Genomic DNA, 19,001 nt, shown 5'->3' on the forward strand with positions numbered 1-19,001 from the left:
GAGGTGCAGGGACGGTGAGAGGATTCACCAGAGACAGAGTGGGGAGCAGAACAGGCAGATCAACAAAGTACACTGCTGAGGGGAGCAGTGGATGGGTTAGGAGTGGCCTGCCATGCCATGTGGGTCACCTCTGGGGCCAGGGATCAAACTTGCACTGAAGTGGCTGTGGCTCACTTGCAGTCCTGCACTTTAACCCGTTGAGCCACCAGGGAGGACCAATCTGTATCTTTTAGGCTTGGAGTTCCTCCACTGATAAGTCACACTAAAACTCCTTTTTTTTCTCCAACCTTGTGTTGCACTGTGTTTATTCTGCTGTGGCTTCTCCACCCATTGGACCCAATCTGCTATTCTGTAGAGATCCCTCAAAACCTTATTGTCTTTTTCAGCTCCCTTTTGATTTTTTTCTTCTGGTAAATACCAGTCTCCTATTTCAATGTATCACAGTGATACATAATAGGGATAATCAATGTTTTCTGAAGGAAAAGACAAATGTACAGGTACTAAAAGGAAAAGATGACCATGATGTATTTGTTCATTTATAAATCCATTCATCCATTCAATAACTTCTAATGAGACCTGATATATACTGTGGAGATAAAACTCTCTTTTCAAGGAGCTCATATGCTAGAGTGCCTGTAGATTTTTTTTTAATACAAGCTGAGGAAAAAAGTGAATATTCTAAGAACATCTTTGTGTGCAAATTAGGTATATTACTACATGTGTATTTTTTTTTACAGGGGGTGAATTAGAGAAGCAACCTAAGAGGTTTGTTTTAACTGTATTTATTTGCCTTTCTCTATTGTCATTAATACAACTGATTCCAGCTCTATTCTGGGTGCTTGAGATACCCTAGTTAACAAAGTAGGCAAATATTTCTGGCAAGAAAATTCAGATAGCAAAATAATAAATTAGTACCTCATGTAGTCTACTAGAAAGTGATAATGATTTGGAAAAATAAAAGAAATTGCAAGACATGTGAAGCACGCAGCACTGGGTTGTGACTTTCAGTGGGGTAGTAAAGGTAGACTTCCCTAAACAATTAACATTTTACTCAAAAGTTAAAGTGGAGGATTGTTATTGCAAGGAGAAGGGAGAGAGTATTATGATCAGAAGGAGGAACAAATGAAATGTTTCAGTGTAGGAGCAAACCAGGCACTTTCCAGGAATAGCAAGGAGCCAATGGTAAAACGCAAAAGATGAGAAAAAGTAAAAAAGTGAGCAGGGAGGCCTGGGAGGATTTGGGAGAGGGCGCAAAGAAAGTCTGTTTAGGTAAATGAGAGAGAATTTTTTGAGAGAGTTTAGTAGAAACATTGGAAGAGTTTTGAGGAAAATAGTAAAATCATCTAGCACGTGGTGAAAGGCTCCAGGGAAGGAGCTCTGTTAGAACAGACTGAAGGGAGAAAGTGGGAGCAAGAAGACTGACGGAATGGGCACCTGTAAGTAGATGTTGTTGGTGGAAGCCATAGACTTGCTACAAGTGATCACGTAAGAAGATACAGTCAGGGACCTTCCTGGTGGTGCAGCGGGTTAAAGCACAGCGCTGCAAGCGAGCCACATCTGCTTCAATGCGAGTTCAATCCCTGGCGCCAAAGGTGACCCACACGGCGCAGCAGACCTCTCCTATCTCACCTGCTGCTCCCCTCAGCAGTGTATTTCACTGATCTGCCTGTTCTGCTTCCCACTCTGTCTCTGGTGAATCCTCTCACTGCCCCTGTACCTCTGACCTGTACCCCAGTTCTGTATGTACAAATAAATAAATCTTTAAAATATATATATATATATATATAAATATTGCAAAAACAAATGGGGGCAATTCAACCAGCCGACCACAGGTGCGTGTGAAGACTATTTTGGAGTTGCTAGAGGAATGGATAGGGTGAAAGACCTGTAAGGTTTTGGTGCTATCAGACCAACAAGTTCACTTGAAAAGCTGGCTTTTCATTGAAGCATCATTCACTTCAGCGATAGCCCAAAGGATAGGGTGTGTGCTGGTGAGGAAGGAGCTGGGACTGTCCTTTCTCTGAGCTTGTGTGCTAAGTTCCTTTCTTTCCCTATCTGTGATCTACACCAGCTGCCTGCATTTACTGTTCCTCACTCCTTGAACCCCGCAAAATCTGGATTTTTCTCCCTGCCAATGATCTCTGCAGACTCAAATATTACTAAAATGACCTCACTTGGTCATACCTTCCTCCAGTCTCTCCCTCTCTCCAGTTACATGACACTGAAGCAAGAATTTTCAAATATACTTTTTAGCAAAAAGTCCTTCTTTCAAATCAAGCCTATAACTCACATTGATTCACATGCCTTTATAGTAAGACTTGAAATCAGGTAGTGTAAGTCCTCAAAGTTTATTCTGCTCTTTTTCAAAGTAAGTTTGGCTGTACATTGTCCTTCCATATTATTTTTCTAATCAGCATAGAAATTTCTACCAAAATACACATCCAAAAACCTATTGGGATGCTTTATTGGGATTGCATTGACTCTAAATATTTATTGGAACTGACATCTTAACTTTATAATGTTAACATCTTAACCTTATTAAGAACTTCAATAATGGATATTTTATGTTTCCTCTGATTTAGATTCATTAAGCTTCTTAGATCTATGGGTTGTGGTTTTCATCAAATGTTGGACAAGTTTAGCCATTATTTCATTAAGGATTTTTCTGTCTTCCTACCTCTACCCCCGGTCTATACCTCCTTCCCACATAAGCATTCCTGAACTCCAAACTCTGATTATGCCACCCAATAAGACTGCTACTCTCTATTTGGATTCAGTCTTCCCATGCTGTGCTTGGAATAGTGCCCCAGACAGAAAGCCATACTCCTTGCGTGTTTCCTTTCTCTCAAGGATCACAGCCTGCTCTTTCTGTTATCCAATGCCTTCAATATGTTTTGACTAGCTTTATTTTGTGTATAGCAGAAGGATATGTCTGAAACTCATTATCTTCTCATGGCCAAACCAGAAGTCTATCCATTCACATTTTAGATTAACAAAGTAAAGATTTAAGTGGACAATTATGAAAGTGGGACTTCATGAGACTACCAAATGTCAATTCTGTAGTTTTTTAACCCTGGTTTAATCTCTCCAGAAAAGCTTCTTCTAATCTCCTTTATGGAAATAAAATTGAGGTGGCTAGGACTCTAAATTTGGTGGAGAATTTAGTGGGGGAGAGAGAAGGACCTTTACCTCTCTTTAGAGAAAGCAGTCCTTCCACTCGTCCTTTAGACTTCAGCTGGATTCTCCAGCCCCACGCTCCATAAGCTTGAGATCTAACATCATTGAAAATCTCACTACTTCAATTTGTCCAGAAACTAAACACCTGCTTCCTGGAGGGAAGGATAAAAATAATATTCTAGTTGGGGATCTAGCTATTGTTTATAAAGGAATTCAAGAAATACCTTCTTTTAGTATCCTGCTTCATGTCCACTCTGGTACCTAAATTTCTCTAAATCCAAATTTCTTCTAGAGATTTGTGGAGAAATTGCCTAGTTTTTCATCTGAATTTCCCTTTGCAAATACTTAATTTTGACTTTCTTGCAACCCATTGAATCATTTTCTATTCCCCCATTTCTGTCCATCTTCACATAATGTGGCTTGTGTTACAAATGCCTTTTTATTTCTCCAAAGAGAAGGCTTGTGCCTCTGTAACCTATTGTCCTCCTATTATCCACTCGAAATAGGAGATCCCTGCTTCTATTTGGTTAAGTATCAATTCTTAATTATATTAAACTTCATAGCCACATTTTTAACATTTTTTTACTCTTTTGGGAGGAATTCTTTGTTCATTGCTGGGTTTGAAGCCCATATTATCTTCATTCCTGGGTTCATTTTACAGTTTTCCAGTGTACATCATGTTGCAGAGAGTGCACAAGAGTGATAATTTTTTTAAAGCATCTGTTATTTTATTCTTATTCCAAATAGCATTTGAGTAGGTATGGAATTCTAAGTTTAAAAATCATTTCCCATATAAAATTTCAAGAGCAAGGTTTAAGTCTTCTTTTTTCTGCTGATATAGCAGATCAGATGTTCAGAGAAACCTCTTCAAGTTATCATAATTGAAGTTGCTAGGTAAAACATCTGGATGGGTGGAGCGAATGCACAAGAATTCCCTGGGGGCACTGCCTTCCCTGTCTTTTCTGCCTTCTCTGGGTCTGTCCCAGAATTCCAGTGGCTGAAGTTAACATCCATCCTAACATCAACAATCAACCAAACCCATCTCCTGTCTCCAGGCTAATAATTCCCGTTGGCTATAGGAGCTGTTCTTAAGACTTCATCTTGAGGGCCACAAATCCAACCACTCAAGTATATAGAGACAGGAAAAAAGAGGGAGAGGACAGGAAATGTCCACCTCTACTGACAGTTCTCCCTGACCATTCTTTCATTCATTAATTACCACAATCTGGGACTGTTTTTTTATTTTTTTTTAAGATTTATTTATGTATACAGAACTGGAGTACAGGCCAGAGGTGCAGGGACGGTGAGAGGATTCACCAGAGACAGAGTGGGGAGCAGAACAGGCAGATCAACAAAGTACACTGCTGAGGGGAGCAGTGGATGGGTTAGGAGTGGCCTGCCATGCCATGTGGGTCACCTCTGGGGCCAGGGATCAAACTTGCACTGAAGTGGCTGTGGCTCACTTGCAGTCCTGCACTTTAACCCGTTGAGCCACCAGGGAGGACCAATCTGTATCTTTTAGGCTTGGAGTTCCTCCACTGATAAGTCACACTAAAACTCCTTTTTTTTCTCCAACCTTGTGTTGCACTGTGTTTATTCTGCTGTGGCTTCTCCACCCATTGGACCCAATCTGCTATTCTGTAGAGATCCCTCAAAACCTTATTGTCTTTTTCAGCTCCCTTTTGATTTTTTTCTTCTGGTAAATACCAGTCTCCTATTTCAATGTATCACAGTGATACATAATAGGGATAATCAATGTTTTCTGAAGGAAAAGACAAATGTACAGGTACTAAAAGGAAAAGATGACCATGATGTATTTGTTCATTTATAAATCCATTCATCCATTCAATAACTTCTAATGAGACCTGATATATACTGTGGAGATAAAACTCTCTTTTCAAGGAGCTCATATGCTAGAGTGCCTGTAGATTTTTTTTTAATACAAGCTGAGGAAAAAAGTGAATATTCTAAGAACATCTTTGTGTGCAAATTAGGTATATTACTACATGTGTATTTTTTTTTACAGGGGGTGAATTAGAGAAGCAACCTAAGAGGTTTGTTTTAACTGTATTTATTTGCCTTTCTCTATTGTCATTAATACAACTGATTCCAGCTCTATTCTGGGTGCTTGAGATACCCTAGTTAACAAAGTAGGCAAATATTTCTGGCAAGAAAATTCAGATAGCAAAATAATAAATTAGTACCTCATGTAGTCTACTAGAAAGTGATAATGATTTGGAAAAATAAAAGAAATTGCAAGACATGTGAAGCACGCAGCACTGGGTTGTGACTTTCAGTGGGGTAGTAAAGGTAGACTTCCCTAAACAATTAACATTTTACTCAAAAGTTAAAGTGGAGGATTGTTATTGCAAGGAGAAGGGAGAGAGTATTATGATCAGAAGGAGGAACAAATGAAATGTTTCAGTGTAGGAGCAAACCAGGCACTTTCCAGGAATAGCAAGGAGCCAATGGTAAAACGCAAAAGATGAGAAAAAGTAAAAAAGTGAGCAGGGAGGCCTGGGAGGATTTGGGAGAGGGCGCAAAGAAAGTCTGTTTAGGTAAATGAGAGAGAATTTTTTGAGAGAGTTTAGTAGAAACATTGGAAGAGTTTTGAGGAAAATAGTAAAATCATCTAGCACGTGGTGAAAGGCTCCAGGGAAGGAGCTCTGTTAGAACAGACTGAAGGGAGAAAGTGGGAGCAAGAAGACTGACGGAATGGGCACCTGTAAGTAGATGTTGTTGGTGGAAGCCATAGACTTGCTACAAGTGATCACGTAAGAAGATACAGTCAGGGACCTTCCTGGTGGTGCAGCGGGTTAAAGCACAGCGCTGCAAGCGAGCCACATCTGCTTCAATGCGAGTTCAATCCCTGGCGCCAAAGGTGACCCACACGGCGCAGCAGACCTCTCCTATCTCACCTGCTGCTCCCCTCAGCAGTGTATTTCACTGATCTGCCTGTTCTGCTTCCCACTCTGTCTCTGGTGAATCCTCTCACTGCCCCTGTACCTCTGACCTGTACCCCAGTTCTGTATACATAAATAAATCTTAAAAGAAAAAAAAAAAAAGAAGAAGATACAGTCAACAGAATTTCCTGATAGAGATGATGTGAGATCAGCAAGCTCAAGTATCGCCAATGGCCTGAAATGTGAAAGAAATAGAGCTGCCATCAACTCGGGACCACATGATGGGTGGGGTGTGGAGGGAGCAGTGGAGAGCAGAAATTCAATTTAGAATCTGTTAGATTTGAGATGCCACTTTGATATTCAATTGATACTGATAGGCAGTGAGGTTTGGGAATCTGCAGTTTCAGAAGAGGTTTCTGGGCAGGAAATTACAATTTGGGAGTCCTGAGCATCGATAGATTAATGTGTATGTGGCAGGTGGGAGTTGTCTAAATTTGAATATATCACTTTGGAAAGTCAGAACAGACGTTTTCTACCAGACACATTTAGCTTTTCCTATCTTTGAATACTTCATCTAACACAAGTTACCCAGGGCTAACTGCCACGTGAGTCCTCTTCTCATTTCCCCCCATTGCCTTCCCAGTTCTCATCTGGTAGAGATGGTCCTGCCTCCCAGCTACCAAATCAATGTGACTGAAACTCCCCTGTGATCATGCAGTGACTCGTCAAGGACACCCCACCTGCTGAACTGCCTGCCATGGGCAGCCCATGCCCTTTGCACTATTCATTCAGCTGCAGAGCATTGAGCAAACTGACTTCCCCACCAGGAACACGTCTCTGCTCCCCTGAATGTCTCTCAACCAGGCCCAATTTTCTAGACAGGAAATGAACAATGCCCACTTACCTTACTTGACTGCTGCATCTAAACAGAAGATGTGACCCCCTTCTGTGACCACCCCCCCATGATCCCCTACTCTATGGGACAGGAAAGAACATGGCATGAATGGTCACACTTCCCAAAGGGAGGGCAGCAGACAGTTACCAGCCCCAAAGGAAATGTTGGGGATAAAGAATTCCATGAACAAACAGGGTCAGGCACATGCCACACCACAGCCCTCCCTTAGATATGTGTTCTTCAACTCACAGATTGAATGACTGCTCTCAGAAGTCTTTCGGGAAGAAATAAAACAGAGCTTAGTTGAATCTGGATTTTACAAATGAATTTGACTTCAGGACACCTTTCACACAGAATACCCACTACCTTCTGTGGTACTGGTATTGCAAGAGTCTCATGTAGTACTTGGAGCTGGAGACCCAAATTCTAATCCCAAGGATGCAGTTATCAGGGCTGCTTTTCTATAAGCCCAGGCCAAATCAAGCAACTTGTAAAGCCCATTGGGGTTGACATAGCATACTGAGGCCTGACATGGGAAATGTATTATGCACCTGGCTTCTCTAGGGCAAGTCTGGAGTTTCCTAACACTAGCACTAGCCTAGTAGGTTTTGACAAGTATGCCTCTCTAGTGTCTAAAGATAGGATGACTTACTTTCCCTACAAAGACTTAAGGCCGCCTGGGCTATAAGGCTAGTTACGAGCTGAGTGACCTTTACTAGGCCACTTCTCTTCATGGTCCTCAGTCATCTCTTCTCTCGAGCAAGAGGCTAGTGCCCATACCTGCCACTCTCCTTACTATCCCTTAAAGGTAGCCTCTTTCCCTATTGTGTATATTAAATTTTTTACCTCCTGGCCCTCCCCTGTGGCACAGTGGATTAAAGCACAGCACTGCAAGCTAACCACAGCCACTTCAGGAGAAGTTCGATCTCCGGCCCAGCCCCAGAGGTGATCCACATGGTGCCCGCTGCTCCCCTCAACAGTGTACTTGGTCAGTCTGCCTGTTCTGCTACACACTCTGCCTTTGGTGAATCCTCTCATCGCCCCTGGGCCTCTGGCCTGTACCCCAGTTCTGTATACATAAATAAACAAATCTTTTTTAAAAAATTCTATCTCCATCAGGAATAGCACAAGGCCTTAAACAACTTAGAGCTATATTCCATTATTTCTAAATATAGATATATTTAAGGATGACTGGGGCATTTAAGCACATTCAAAATTTCAAAATTAGGCTTTCGGATGATAATAAATTAAATGAAATCTAAGCCACAATCTGGTCAAAGCAGCAAACAGTTCAGAGACAGAAATCTATATCATTTTCTGGCACTACCACTAGCAAACTAGCTCTGCCAATCATAGTTCCCTTTGGATGTTTCCTCTGCATGAGGTGCAGTTCTCCATGGCTCACAGGTTCGAATCCTCACATCCATCCTGGCTAGTGCTCTACTATTATGCCCAATTTACATATGAGGAAATTGGAGGCACAGAGGGCTAAGTGACCTGCCTGATGTCCCCAGAGGGGCAAGTGGTGTCTGCAGATCCCAGCTGTCTAGCTCTACAACCCACACATAATTGCTGTGCTAACCTGCCCATCTTTACAACATGTGCTCATGTGAGTGTCCCAGTCACCCCAGGTTAATACCCAGATGGAAACGGAGACCCAAAAAGGCTTAAAGTTTGCTGAGTGTCCCACGGCTGTAGTCAGAACACAGATCTCTCTCCACAGTACAAACTCAGTCAACAGTCTACCTCACTACCCTAAAGTTTTGAGATGCCCCCAGCAGACAACTCTGAGAAGCAGATGCTGATGAGGGGACTGTGGTGCTGCAGATGAAGAATCAAAGTCGAAAATGAATTGAATGGAAGAGGCATATTTGGGGAACACAATGAAGCAAGAAGTGATCACCTTGGCAATCGCAGAAAGAGAAGATAAAAAAGTGTGAGAATTCTAGAAAGGCTTCAGGATGGACAGGAAGACCCCAGCGGGAAAAGTTCAGAAAGGCCAGACACAAGAGTTTCAAAAAGGAAGAAAACTCAAGTAATTTGTAATTGCAGGCACTTTCAACACTTATTAAAAATTATAGAAATAGATGCATTCCGCATCCAGAGACGGTAGTTTGGCCTTGGGAGGCATAACTGAAGCAGCCAGCACTTGCGCGAGAGTCAGCGATGGCATGTGGCACATAATAGGCACTCAATAAATGTTTGTTCCAAATAAAAGAGACAAAACAAAGGGAAATCGGAGCATTGCTTTCATAAAGAGAAAGACACCTAAGGGAGTAGGTGCTCAATAAATATTATTTTTTATCTGTGTACCATGAGAAGCCTGGGGAGTTGTAAAAGATTATCTGATATATTTCCAAAGAGCCCTTAGCTTCTGATTTCAATTCTCAAAAAATTCCCCAGGGAAGCTGTGGAATCCCTCATGAGGGACTTTTAAGAACATGTTCTTAGCAGAGACATGTGGAGGGAGTGGTTTCGGCGATTTTAAAACAGATGAATTGAGGTAAGGAGGCTAGACCGAAGGACCGGCGGTGCTTTTCACTTCTAATTTCCACAGAATCCCTCAGAAGCTCGTCTCTGTGTGTGGGGAGATAACCCAGAGACAAGCCAGCATAGCCACCCAAATGAGGATGCTTGAGTGATCTGGACACCTTCCAAGAGGGCCTGGCTAAAATGTAGGCCATTTATTTCGTGAAGAAAAAAAAAAAAAAAACCAGAGAGCCCTCTTCAAACATGCATGCACGCAGAAAGCAGGACAAAATGCTGAGGAGATTATCTGTTCAGAATTTGCTTTAAAAGAGCCTGGGCAGCACTCATTTATTTTTGAGAAAATATATGATTAACCATAGTTAACTATGAATTCAGATGTTGTACATTAGACCAGCTCCTCAAAGTTTGAGAGCATTTAATATTATATATCGCTGCCATTTGGACTAAATTGTTTTTTTAATGTACACAATATTACAAATTTAATTTGAGCTGTTTGAATCAGTCTGTAAAAAAAATTTGATTATACCTGAGTGTTCTGGCCCCAGCTTTTCCGTATCTCAGTAATCTTGGCGGTAATTGGCTGATTAGGCGTCTGACACTCTATCTTTGCCTCAGTTTCCATGGTAATGTTACAGGAGCTATTATAGATGAGAACTTCATCTCTTTCCACTTTAGGGCTGAAACGAGAGGGGAGGTTAAATGGGGTGTCATCAATCTTAATGAAATGCAATTATTTTTACTCTTATTAATCATTGCAAGCCATTAGCTTGTGGCAACTACAGGCCACCATTTGTCAAATTTTGCAAATTTCTGTAATTTTGTTTCCATTCTTTTATTGTTTATTTGTTTTCCCTTTATCTGCACACCCTGCAATGAAAATGTACATGGTAAATATCTTTCACTGAGGCTTCTCTTTTCCAAATCTATTAGGAATATTAGCAAACACATCTCCAAGCCCAACTTAACAAGCCATGCGCAGACAATACTTCCAGTTCCAAACATGGAAGCAAATATGGAGAAAGGTCTGGTTTTTTTTTTTCTTTTCCCTTTCCCTCTTCCTGTTCTTACTCACACTTAGTGTTGGGGGAGTGAATTCCCTGGATCCCCCCAGGGCAGATGGAGAAATTGGAAAACCCACACAACTGGCTAACTGGTCCCTAATTCCAACTGTGAAAAAATGAGCTCATGTAGGCTTTCAATTCCCTCTCCCCAGCTGATGGCAATGAGGCTCTGTTGCTAGCAGTGGAACATTAACTTAGTAAATTAATTAAACTTACTTAACAGCCCAGACTAAGGAGATTCGATATATGTGCCAGTTATACTACCAGCCACTCGCTTTAAAAGTCCTCTTGCTTTAAGGGGAGAAGCCAGACTGGATTTAAAATGAAAAACAGCAGTGTAGCATTACAGAGAGGCTAAAAATATGCAGTGTAGAGGAGGTGAGAGTGTGGATATTGCTGGGTATTGTCCCCAACAGGTGTGATATTTATTCAAAAATAATCCTGGCTTTAGGCATTGTTGCAACTAACTCAAAGATTATTAGTAATAATAATGCAGGATATTTTATACTTTCCAACAGTTTCATATGTATGATCTCATTTCACCTGTAAATTAGGTAGAGGCATGAAAAATGTAACCCAAAGAGGTCAGGAGATTTGCATTATAAGAGACACATTAAAAGTGGCAACCCCAGACTGGATCCCAGGCACCCTGTCTCTAGGGCAATGTGCTCACATTTGGAGGTGCTGGTCAAATATCAGCCATGGAAACAGCAAGTCCATGGAAGACCAGAAAGGCTGGTAGAATGAGCAAAGGGCCACTACTTCAGGAGCTATAAGTCATGAGAATTACAGCATCTTTTTTCAAATTAATGTCAAAGTGGCTTCTCCAGTAATTTGCTAGAAATATTGAATAGGGTGATTATCTCATCCAACTACTTCTTCATGCTAAAATATTCCCTGCTCCACATCCATGCAAGATGGGACTTCCATATCCATTCCCTTCTAGACCTACTTTGTAGAGATGGTCAATACGCTAACATCATTGCACCCAGCACTGATGGCACAGAGGTGAAGCTGATTCCTGGAGTTGTGGTCTCCTCTACTGAGCACTGCCCTCCTCCCCCACTGTTCCATAACAACTAATACAGTCTGTGTTCTTTAGCCCCCACACATAAGTTAAGATGGTGGAGAACTCTAAGTCTCAGAGTCAAATTTCCCCATCTGTATTTGCTATATTGACTTTCTGAGAAACAAGCCAATTAGACGGGAATCCCCAAGCAGATACTGACCATCTATCTATGACAGTGTGAGGACATTAATCTCAAGTTTTGGTATTCACATTTATAAAAGGGAGTTACTAACCAACAAGTACCATTTGATGGAGTTGTTTAGGGAATGGAGGAAAATGAAGGCTATAAAACAATTGACACAGAAATTGGTACACAAGTAAGTATCCAACAAAGATAACTCCTATAATTTTTTGTGATCGCAGCTTTGGTGGTACTATTGTTAAAATATAAACATGAGAGGCCCTCCCTGGTGGCGCAGCGGGTTAAAGCACAGCACTGAGAATCTAAAGCCGCTTCCGCATGAGTTCGATTCCCGCCTGCCCCGGAGGTGACCACATGGCGCGGCAGACCTCTCCTGACATGCCCGCTGCTCCCCTCAGCAGTGTACTTCGTCGACCTGCCTGTTCTGTTCCCCACTCTGTCTCTGGTGAAGCCTCTCACCGCCCCTGAGCCTCTGGCCTGTACCCCAGTTCTGTATGCACAAATAAATAAATCTTTAAAAATATATATATATATAAACATGAGAATTGGCATTCATTGCTGCTACCGCCATGTCAGTGATGTGGACCCATTGCACAAATACATTTTCAATATGGAGACTGAGATGGAGCCACAAACCCACTAAGCTGAGCCACCAACTAGGGGGTTGACAATTCCACAGAATAAATATAGTATGTGCTCTGGAGTGTCAGCGTATTCAAAGATTCAGAAAGAGAACAGCAAAATAATTTAACTTCTAAATGAAAATATAATGTAATATTTAGGTAAATATGAAATGTGATGGGATAGGATGTCATATGCACAAGGAGTTTTCAAATAAAACATTTGACTTCAAAGCAACAGTGTGAGACCACACTGGGAGGGGATGGGGGTGGTAATTGCTGAAGATGCTGTTTCTGGATTTCCATCACAAATTGCTTATAAATCCATCAGGAACAAAACGAGGCTGGCTTACCCCATCTTCATAGTTCTTGCAACACAGGCCCCAAAGAATCATTTCCATTCTGAAGACTACCAACCGTCTGATGAATAATTCATTTCTTAGTGTCCAGCATTCCCCCTTTTCCTTTTTACAGGCAATAAGAGAATATGTACCCATTCACCTCCTCTGCTGTGTCCCCCTCCTCACGGCCCTCACCTGGAAGCTTCCTGCTCCTGGCAGCGAGGCTGTGCACTCAGCCAATAGAGGGTGTGGGATAGGAGAGGAGAGGATGCCAGCTCTTCCTTTACAGCTTTTCTTAGGCCTGGGCTCCCACCCTCTTAAGAAACCCTCTGCCCAGTCTAGATTCCTCACCAGCAAAGGGAAATGTAAAATGGGGTGAGTTGCTCTACCCACCTTCCATTTACACTGCCTTCCCTCATGCTGACCACTTGTTCTGAAAGAATCAAAACTCTGTTAGCTTAGACATTTTTCCAAGCTTTAGTTCATATTTCTTTTTCATATTTGCCCCTGATAATCTCACTAGAGGTGTTTTGTTTTGTTTTGTTTTCCCCTTAAAAAGCCATCATCAAAATTACCAGGGACACCAGGATGCCAAAATAGACTAACATTTGAAGAATCTGTAAGTTTCCCAATAGCTATTACTCCATGTATTCTTCCACAACAAGCCTATGAATTAAGTAATACAAGTAGGCCAGATTTAAATGTAAATACATCTATCTAGGAAGAGACGGATACACATAATATCAACGTGCACTTAGACACACAAATTTTTATTTTGAGGGAACGTGGTAAAATTTTTGGTCCAAACGGTAGCAAAGAGACCTCTAGAACCTAAGATTCCTGAGTCTCAACCTATTGCTCTTCATGTTGGTCTCATCATACCCAAAAGTAAGCAGATAATTCTGTATGCACTACTAGAGCAGGTAGTAAAATTACAGCATGCATTCGCTTTCTGCCCTTAGTTTGGAATTGCTACTCGTGGCTCTGCAGTCTTATTGAATCTACAAGGCTCAGTCAAGGTTCTCAAAGCTGATCCAGGCAGCATGACATCACGCTAAGTTCAGTGAGTTTCAGAGTGAATCAGAAACCCTGGGTCCCATTCTTTACCCGATACGGCATGCCTTTATATGGCTGGAAAGTTACTGTTCTGCACTTAGAGCAGAATTCAAACGTCCTCAAGTCTTTACATACCTCTACAAGTTCACCTGGGGCCATTTTCCTTCCTCCTTTCTCTATCGCTGCCCCACTGGCCTCTGCATTTCAGAAAAGTTGATGGATCCTTTACCTTTGCTGACTCTCCATACCTATACCTTCTTTCTGTTAGCTCAACATGTAAGGCACTTTTTCATAGAAACTGCTGCTCAGTACCCTGTCTAAAATGACACCAAAATTTCTGAATCCTATCACCCCGTAGATCAACTTGTTAATTGCCTGGCTGCTTCTTCTACCCTCAAAGGAACAGACTTTGCTGTTTTCTCCACCATGGAGTCATCAGCTCCTGCCATAGTAGCTAGAACACAGTAGGCATTTGACAGGTACCAGACGAATAGATGGTAGGCTGCATGAGTGGAGACATGAATAAACTAGGCATACTTTTACCACTGACATACATGTCTACCTTTGCAAGTGACATCAGTGGTAGGTACCTATGCATTTCATAGGAATGGATTCCTTGCAAAGATCCTAGAAAGTAGTTTCCTTGGATTCATGAGCACAATGCTAAAAGGAGCCAAGGTAAGTAATTCAGCACATAATGTCTTTCAATATCTCTTGTAGAATTTATAGTGTGTTTTTCTATTTCTTAAGTTATTATGTATTCACTAAAAACATGCATGAATGCTTGATGAAGAAAATTAATGATTAACTAATCATGGCCACCAAGAACAGGCACTACCAATGCTTAAAAAGTCTGCATAGAGGGCCCTCCCTGGTGGCGCAGCGGGTTAAAGCACAGCACAAAGAAGCTTAAGCCACTTCCCCATGAGTTCGATCCCCGCCTGCCCCTGCCCGGAGAAGATCCACATGGCGAGGAGACCTCTCCTGACCCGTCCGCTGTTCCCCTCAGCAGTGTACTTCGTCGACCTGCCTGTTCTGTACCCCACTCTGTCTCTGGTGAATCCTCTCACCCTCCGCATCTATGGCCTGTACCCCAGTTCTGTACGAATAAATAAATAAATTTTTTAAAAAAAGTCTGCATACATACATGTTATATACAACCAGGGTTTCATTCATATGCTGTTTAGTGTCCTTCACTTCCCAATATATTATAAAAGTTTTCTTCTTGGGTTAAATATTATCATGATTTATTAAATTAATTTATTTTTTTAAAGATTTATTTATTTATTCATACAGAACTGAGATAGAGGCCAGAGATGCAGAGGGTGAGAGGATTCACTAGAGACAGAGTAGGGAGCAGAACAGGCAGATCGACGAAGTACACTGCTGAGGGAGCAGAGGGCGGGCAGGAGAGGTCTGCCACGCCATGTGGATCTCCTCCGGGGCAGGCGGGGATCGAACTCATGCAGAATTGGCTTAAGCTTCTCAATGCAGTGCTTTAGCCCACTGCACCACCAGGGAGGGCCTAATTTATTATTTTTTAAAGATTTATTTGTATATACAAGAACTGGGGTACAGGTCAGAGATGCAGGGGTGGTGAGAGGATTCACCACAGACAGAGTGGGGAGCAGAACAGGCAGAACAATGAAATACACTGCTGAGGGGAGCAATGGGTGAGACAGCAGAGGTCTGTCGTGCCATGTAGCTACCTGGTGGGGATCGAACTCATGCTGAAACAGCTGTGGTTAGCTGCTTTAACTCGTTGCACCACCAGGGAGGGCCTATCATGATTTTTAAAGGTTTATCAATATGATATTATTTGGATGCATTCCACTAAATACTTAATTAAAACATGTTGTTATTATACCTATAATATCAAAGATTATACATTTTTCATAAATGCTATATATTTCTAACTTCTATCTTAATATAAAATCCTAGCAATAAAACTGATGGCTCACAAAGCATGAAGAACTGTTAGGTTACTAGTGAATACTTCCAACTGTCCTACAAAGACGACACTAATTTACCTTCACACCAGAACAGTTCTGGTCCCCCACCACCAACACACTAATCAACACTAAGCATAAACTTTGTTTAAAATCTCAGGACATTTTTATTGTAATTCTTATTCAAGAAATCACATGCACTTTTGCCTAGTGCAATGTCCAAAATATTGGGTAGCGATTTTGAAACGCTATTAATAGATTTTTCAGAGGCCTGAGACATGGTGGCCTCAGTTACCTCCCAGAGTGAAGCGTGCACAGGAGAACTCCAAAGAGAAAGTTGCCAAGATCTAGGTAAAGTCCTGCATGTCATGGAGTCTTGAACTGGAGCTTCCCAGAGCTCTGAATGGTTCTGAAATCCAGTCTCACCTGAGTACGATCAATTTCTATGCCATCTAAGTGGGAACTTGATCTATCCTTCCAGAAAGCAAACAGCTGAGGATGTTCCTGTCTGCCTCTGATAAGACATAAACCTCTGGTGGCAATTCATACTAAAACACAGGACTTTAAAAAAGCAGGCCAAACATGAAAAAAACTGCTTATCACTTCCATTCTGGGTAGTCTTGTTTAGTTTATTTTTAGTAGGATAATAGGCTTTCGTTAAGTAATCAGATGTAGCTGCTCTCTATCTAGATAAGAAATAATGATCAGCTCTGAAATATCACACTGTTCAGAAAATAGATGATTGTAGACATGAAGGCCATCCAAGTCATCAACATGGTCACACTTTTTTTCATTTGTTTGTTTAGGAAAGGTTTTACCTGCAACATTGTGGGATTTATTTGTTTGCTTTTTCAGTTCAAAAAAGACCTTCTAAGCTCACGGCTTCTAAATCCTAGATCTACAGTAATTCCGTCTGTGCATCCATCCCCCACCCGCTTTTGAATAAACATTGTACAATCTGCTGGATTTCTCTATGACTTTTTTTCATACTTGTGAATCTGTTTGGAAAGAAAAGAAAAAGGAAAGGGGAAAAGAGCCTTCTGTTTTTCATAATGTCTAATCTTTTTCCCCATTGGCATTCACCAGATGTTGCTTTGGATCGGAAGATAAATATTAAAATCTAAGCAAGAACAAAGCGGGCTGTTTACTGGGCAGATTTTTCAGATGTTCTCTTGAGCACTTGAAAAGACAGGAGATGCTTTGATATTCAGGCTGGCTAGAATCCACAATGGAATGGTCCCCCCAACAAGAGTTGTGGGCCCGGGGCCACATCCATGGAGCCTGTAGTTGCTGAGGACTTGGTAAACCCACTAGTCAGGTACAAGTGGGGAAGGTTAGGGAAGAAGAGGGGACATTACCTGATGAAGAGTCCTGAGAATGCTGGAAAGACTGACTCTGGCCAGTGACTGTGGGCAGAAAGGCATCGGGAACTTTCTTCACAAGTGTAGAGGTAAGGCCATGATTCGGGCAGTGTGTTTGTCCCCACAGTGACAGTCAAGTCACATTGCACATAGGTGTGGTTGGAGGTCTCACAGCTCTCCTCCTTGTGTGTCAGGTCACACAGGAAAGCCAAGGACACTGCAGAAAATGGTCACATTAGGTCAATAATAACCACAGAAAGAACAGAAGGCATCAGGTCTTTATATGAATAAAGTTTGTGTGTTGTCCTGTGACCAATGGGAAAGTCATCAGTTTACTTTAAAAAAAAAACTACATATACAGAACACATACAGAAAAATAAAAGTAAAATCTTTGAAAATATGAATGACTGCATTTAGAAAAACTTACATGAATCTACCAGCCAACATATGGTCTAAAATAGTTGTGCTGCCTAGAATTGTCCATCCCCACCCACCTCATTTTCAGAAACAACCATTGGTATTCTTAAAATACTTTTCCTAAGCTACTCCTTAAAAAAGCGAAGTTTGTGTTTTACTTGTTTTTGAATCTTAGAGAATAGAATATATGACATAATATTGTTAAGACAGGTTTTTATTTACTCAATATTATGTTCCCAAGATTAAACCACATTATCTTATGTAGAAGTTATTCATATATTTTCACTACTGTTCTTATACAGTGCACTATGCAAAAGTACTATAACAAATCTCTCTATTTTCACTGAATTTGAGTGTCTGCAAGTATTTGCTATTACAAACTTGTATAAGATTTCTCTAGAGTATATCTTAAAGAAAATTGTTTTTCATAGGCTTAAAAAATTTACAAACTATTGCTATATTATTTACACAGTGACTGTGCCATTTAATATTCTTACTAGCCACAGTTATGAGTCTCCTTTACTCCACATAATTGTCAACATTTGGCATTATCAGAGTTTTAATTTTTATACAATGGCATCTCATTGTGACCTCAAGTTGTATTTTCATTATTGCTTTTGATGTTGACAAAATTTTTATATGTTTAGCAGTAACTCATGTCTCTTCTTATGCAAAATTCTTTTTTCTTTTTCTGTTATTTGTTCTTTTTCTACTGAAATGCTTGTTTATTAAATATTGATGTGTGTTCTTTATATATTCTGCTACTAATCCTATAGAGGCATAGATAAATAACCATAATAAACTCTTCCTATGGTTTTTAATAACCCTGAGGTTAATAAAGACTTTTCCAGATTTGTGGATAGACTTTCTTTCTCTATATGGATTTTCTTGATTAATAGAAGTTCTTTATTTTCATGTATCTATGACTATTAACATTTCACAAGAAGCAAAGCACTTATTTGAAGCTCCTGACTCACAGGCCATTTCTTTCAGGGCCATGAGACACAATATTAGAAAAAAAGCACCAACAAGACAGATTGAAAACAACCTTTAACAGGAAGATAAACAATCTTCTATGTGAGACAGGTTCAGAGCAACTCTGTCTGAAAACTTTAATAAAGTAAAAAAAAAAAAAATTTTTGCTCCCGCCTACTGTTTCTGCAGCTTGTCTATCCATGCAGATATGCTACAAATGCTGCCAAGACTGTGAGCCTAAGCTACTCTGCCTACAGTACTACACTACATGCAGCTGCAGGGAGAGAGAAAAGCATGTGTGAGAAGGTTTGTAGTTATTCAGAAACACACAAGTATTATTATTGCTGCTATTGCACTCTAAAGTGCTTTACACATGATGGATTCTCTATATGGAATTCTAGGAGTCCAATGGATTACAGCAATGAACTGAATGACAGTAGGTCTGTCATAAGGTTAGGCAAAACATGACAACATTTTAGGTTAATAAACCCTACAGCAGGCTAATATCTATGAAATAATAAACTCATTATGGGTGATTAGGTAGA

General features: G+C 40.9%; 1 protein-coding gene across 1 annotated transcript in view; it reads right to left on the reverse strand.

Annotated features, from left to right (window-relative positions):
* PKHD1 (polycystic kidney and hepatic disease 1 (autosomal recessive)) overlaps positions 1-19,001 on the reverse strand; it is a 401,857-nt gene that overhangs the window by 314,922 nt on the left and 67,934 nt on the right. Inside the window, exons 33-34 of the mRNA XM_004674033.1 lie at positions 17,062-17,281; positions 9,992-10,142 (exon numbers count right to left, since the gene is read on the reverse strand). Of these exons, the coding sequence (XP_004674090.1) occupies positions 9,992-10,142; positions 17,062-17,281 (371 nt within the window). The remainder of the gene's footprint in view (positions 1-9,991; positions 10,143-17,061; positions 17,282-19,001) is intronic.

This window comes from Condylura cristata, unplaced genomic scaffold (assembly GCF_000260355.1).
Source record: "Condylura cristata isolate star-nosed mole 26May11 unplaced genomic scaffold, ConCri1.0 scaffold00001, whole genome shotgun sequence".
Taxonomy (NCBI): Eukaryota; Metazoa; Chordata; class Mammalia; order Eulipotyphla; family Talpidae; genus Condylura; species Condylura cristata.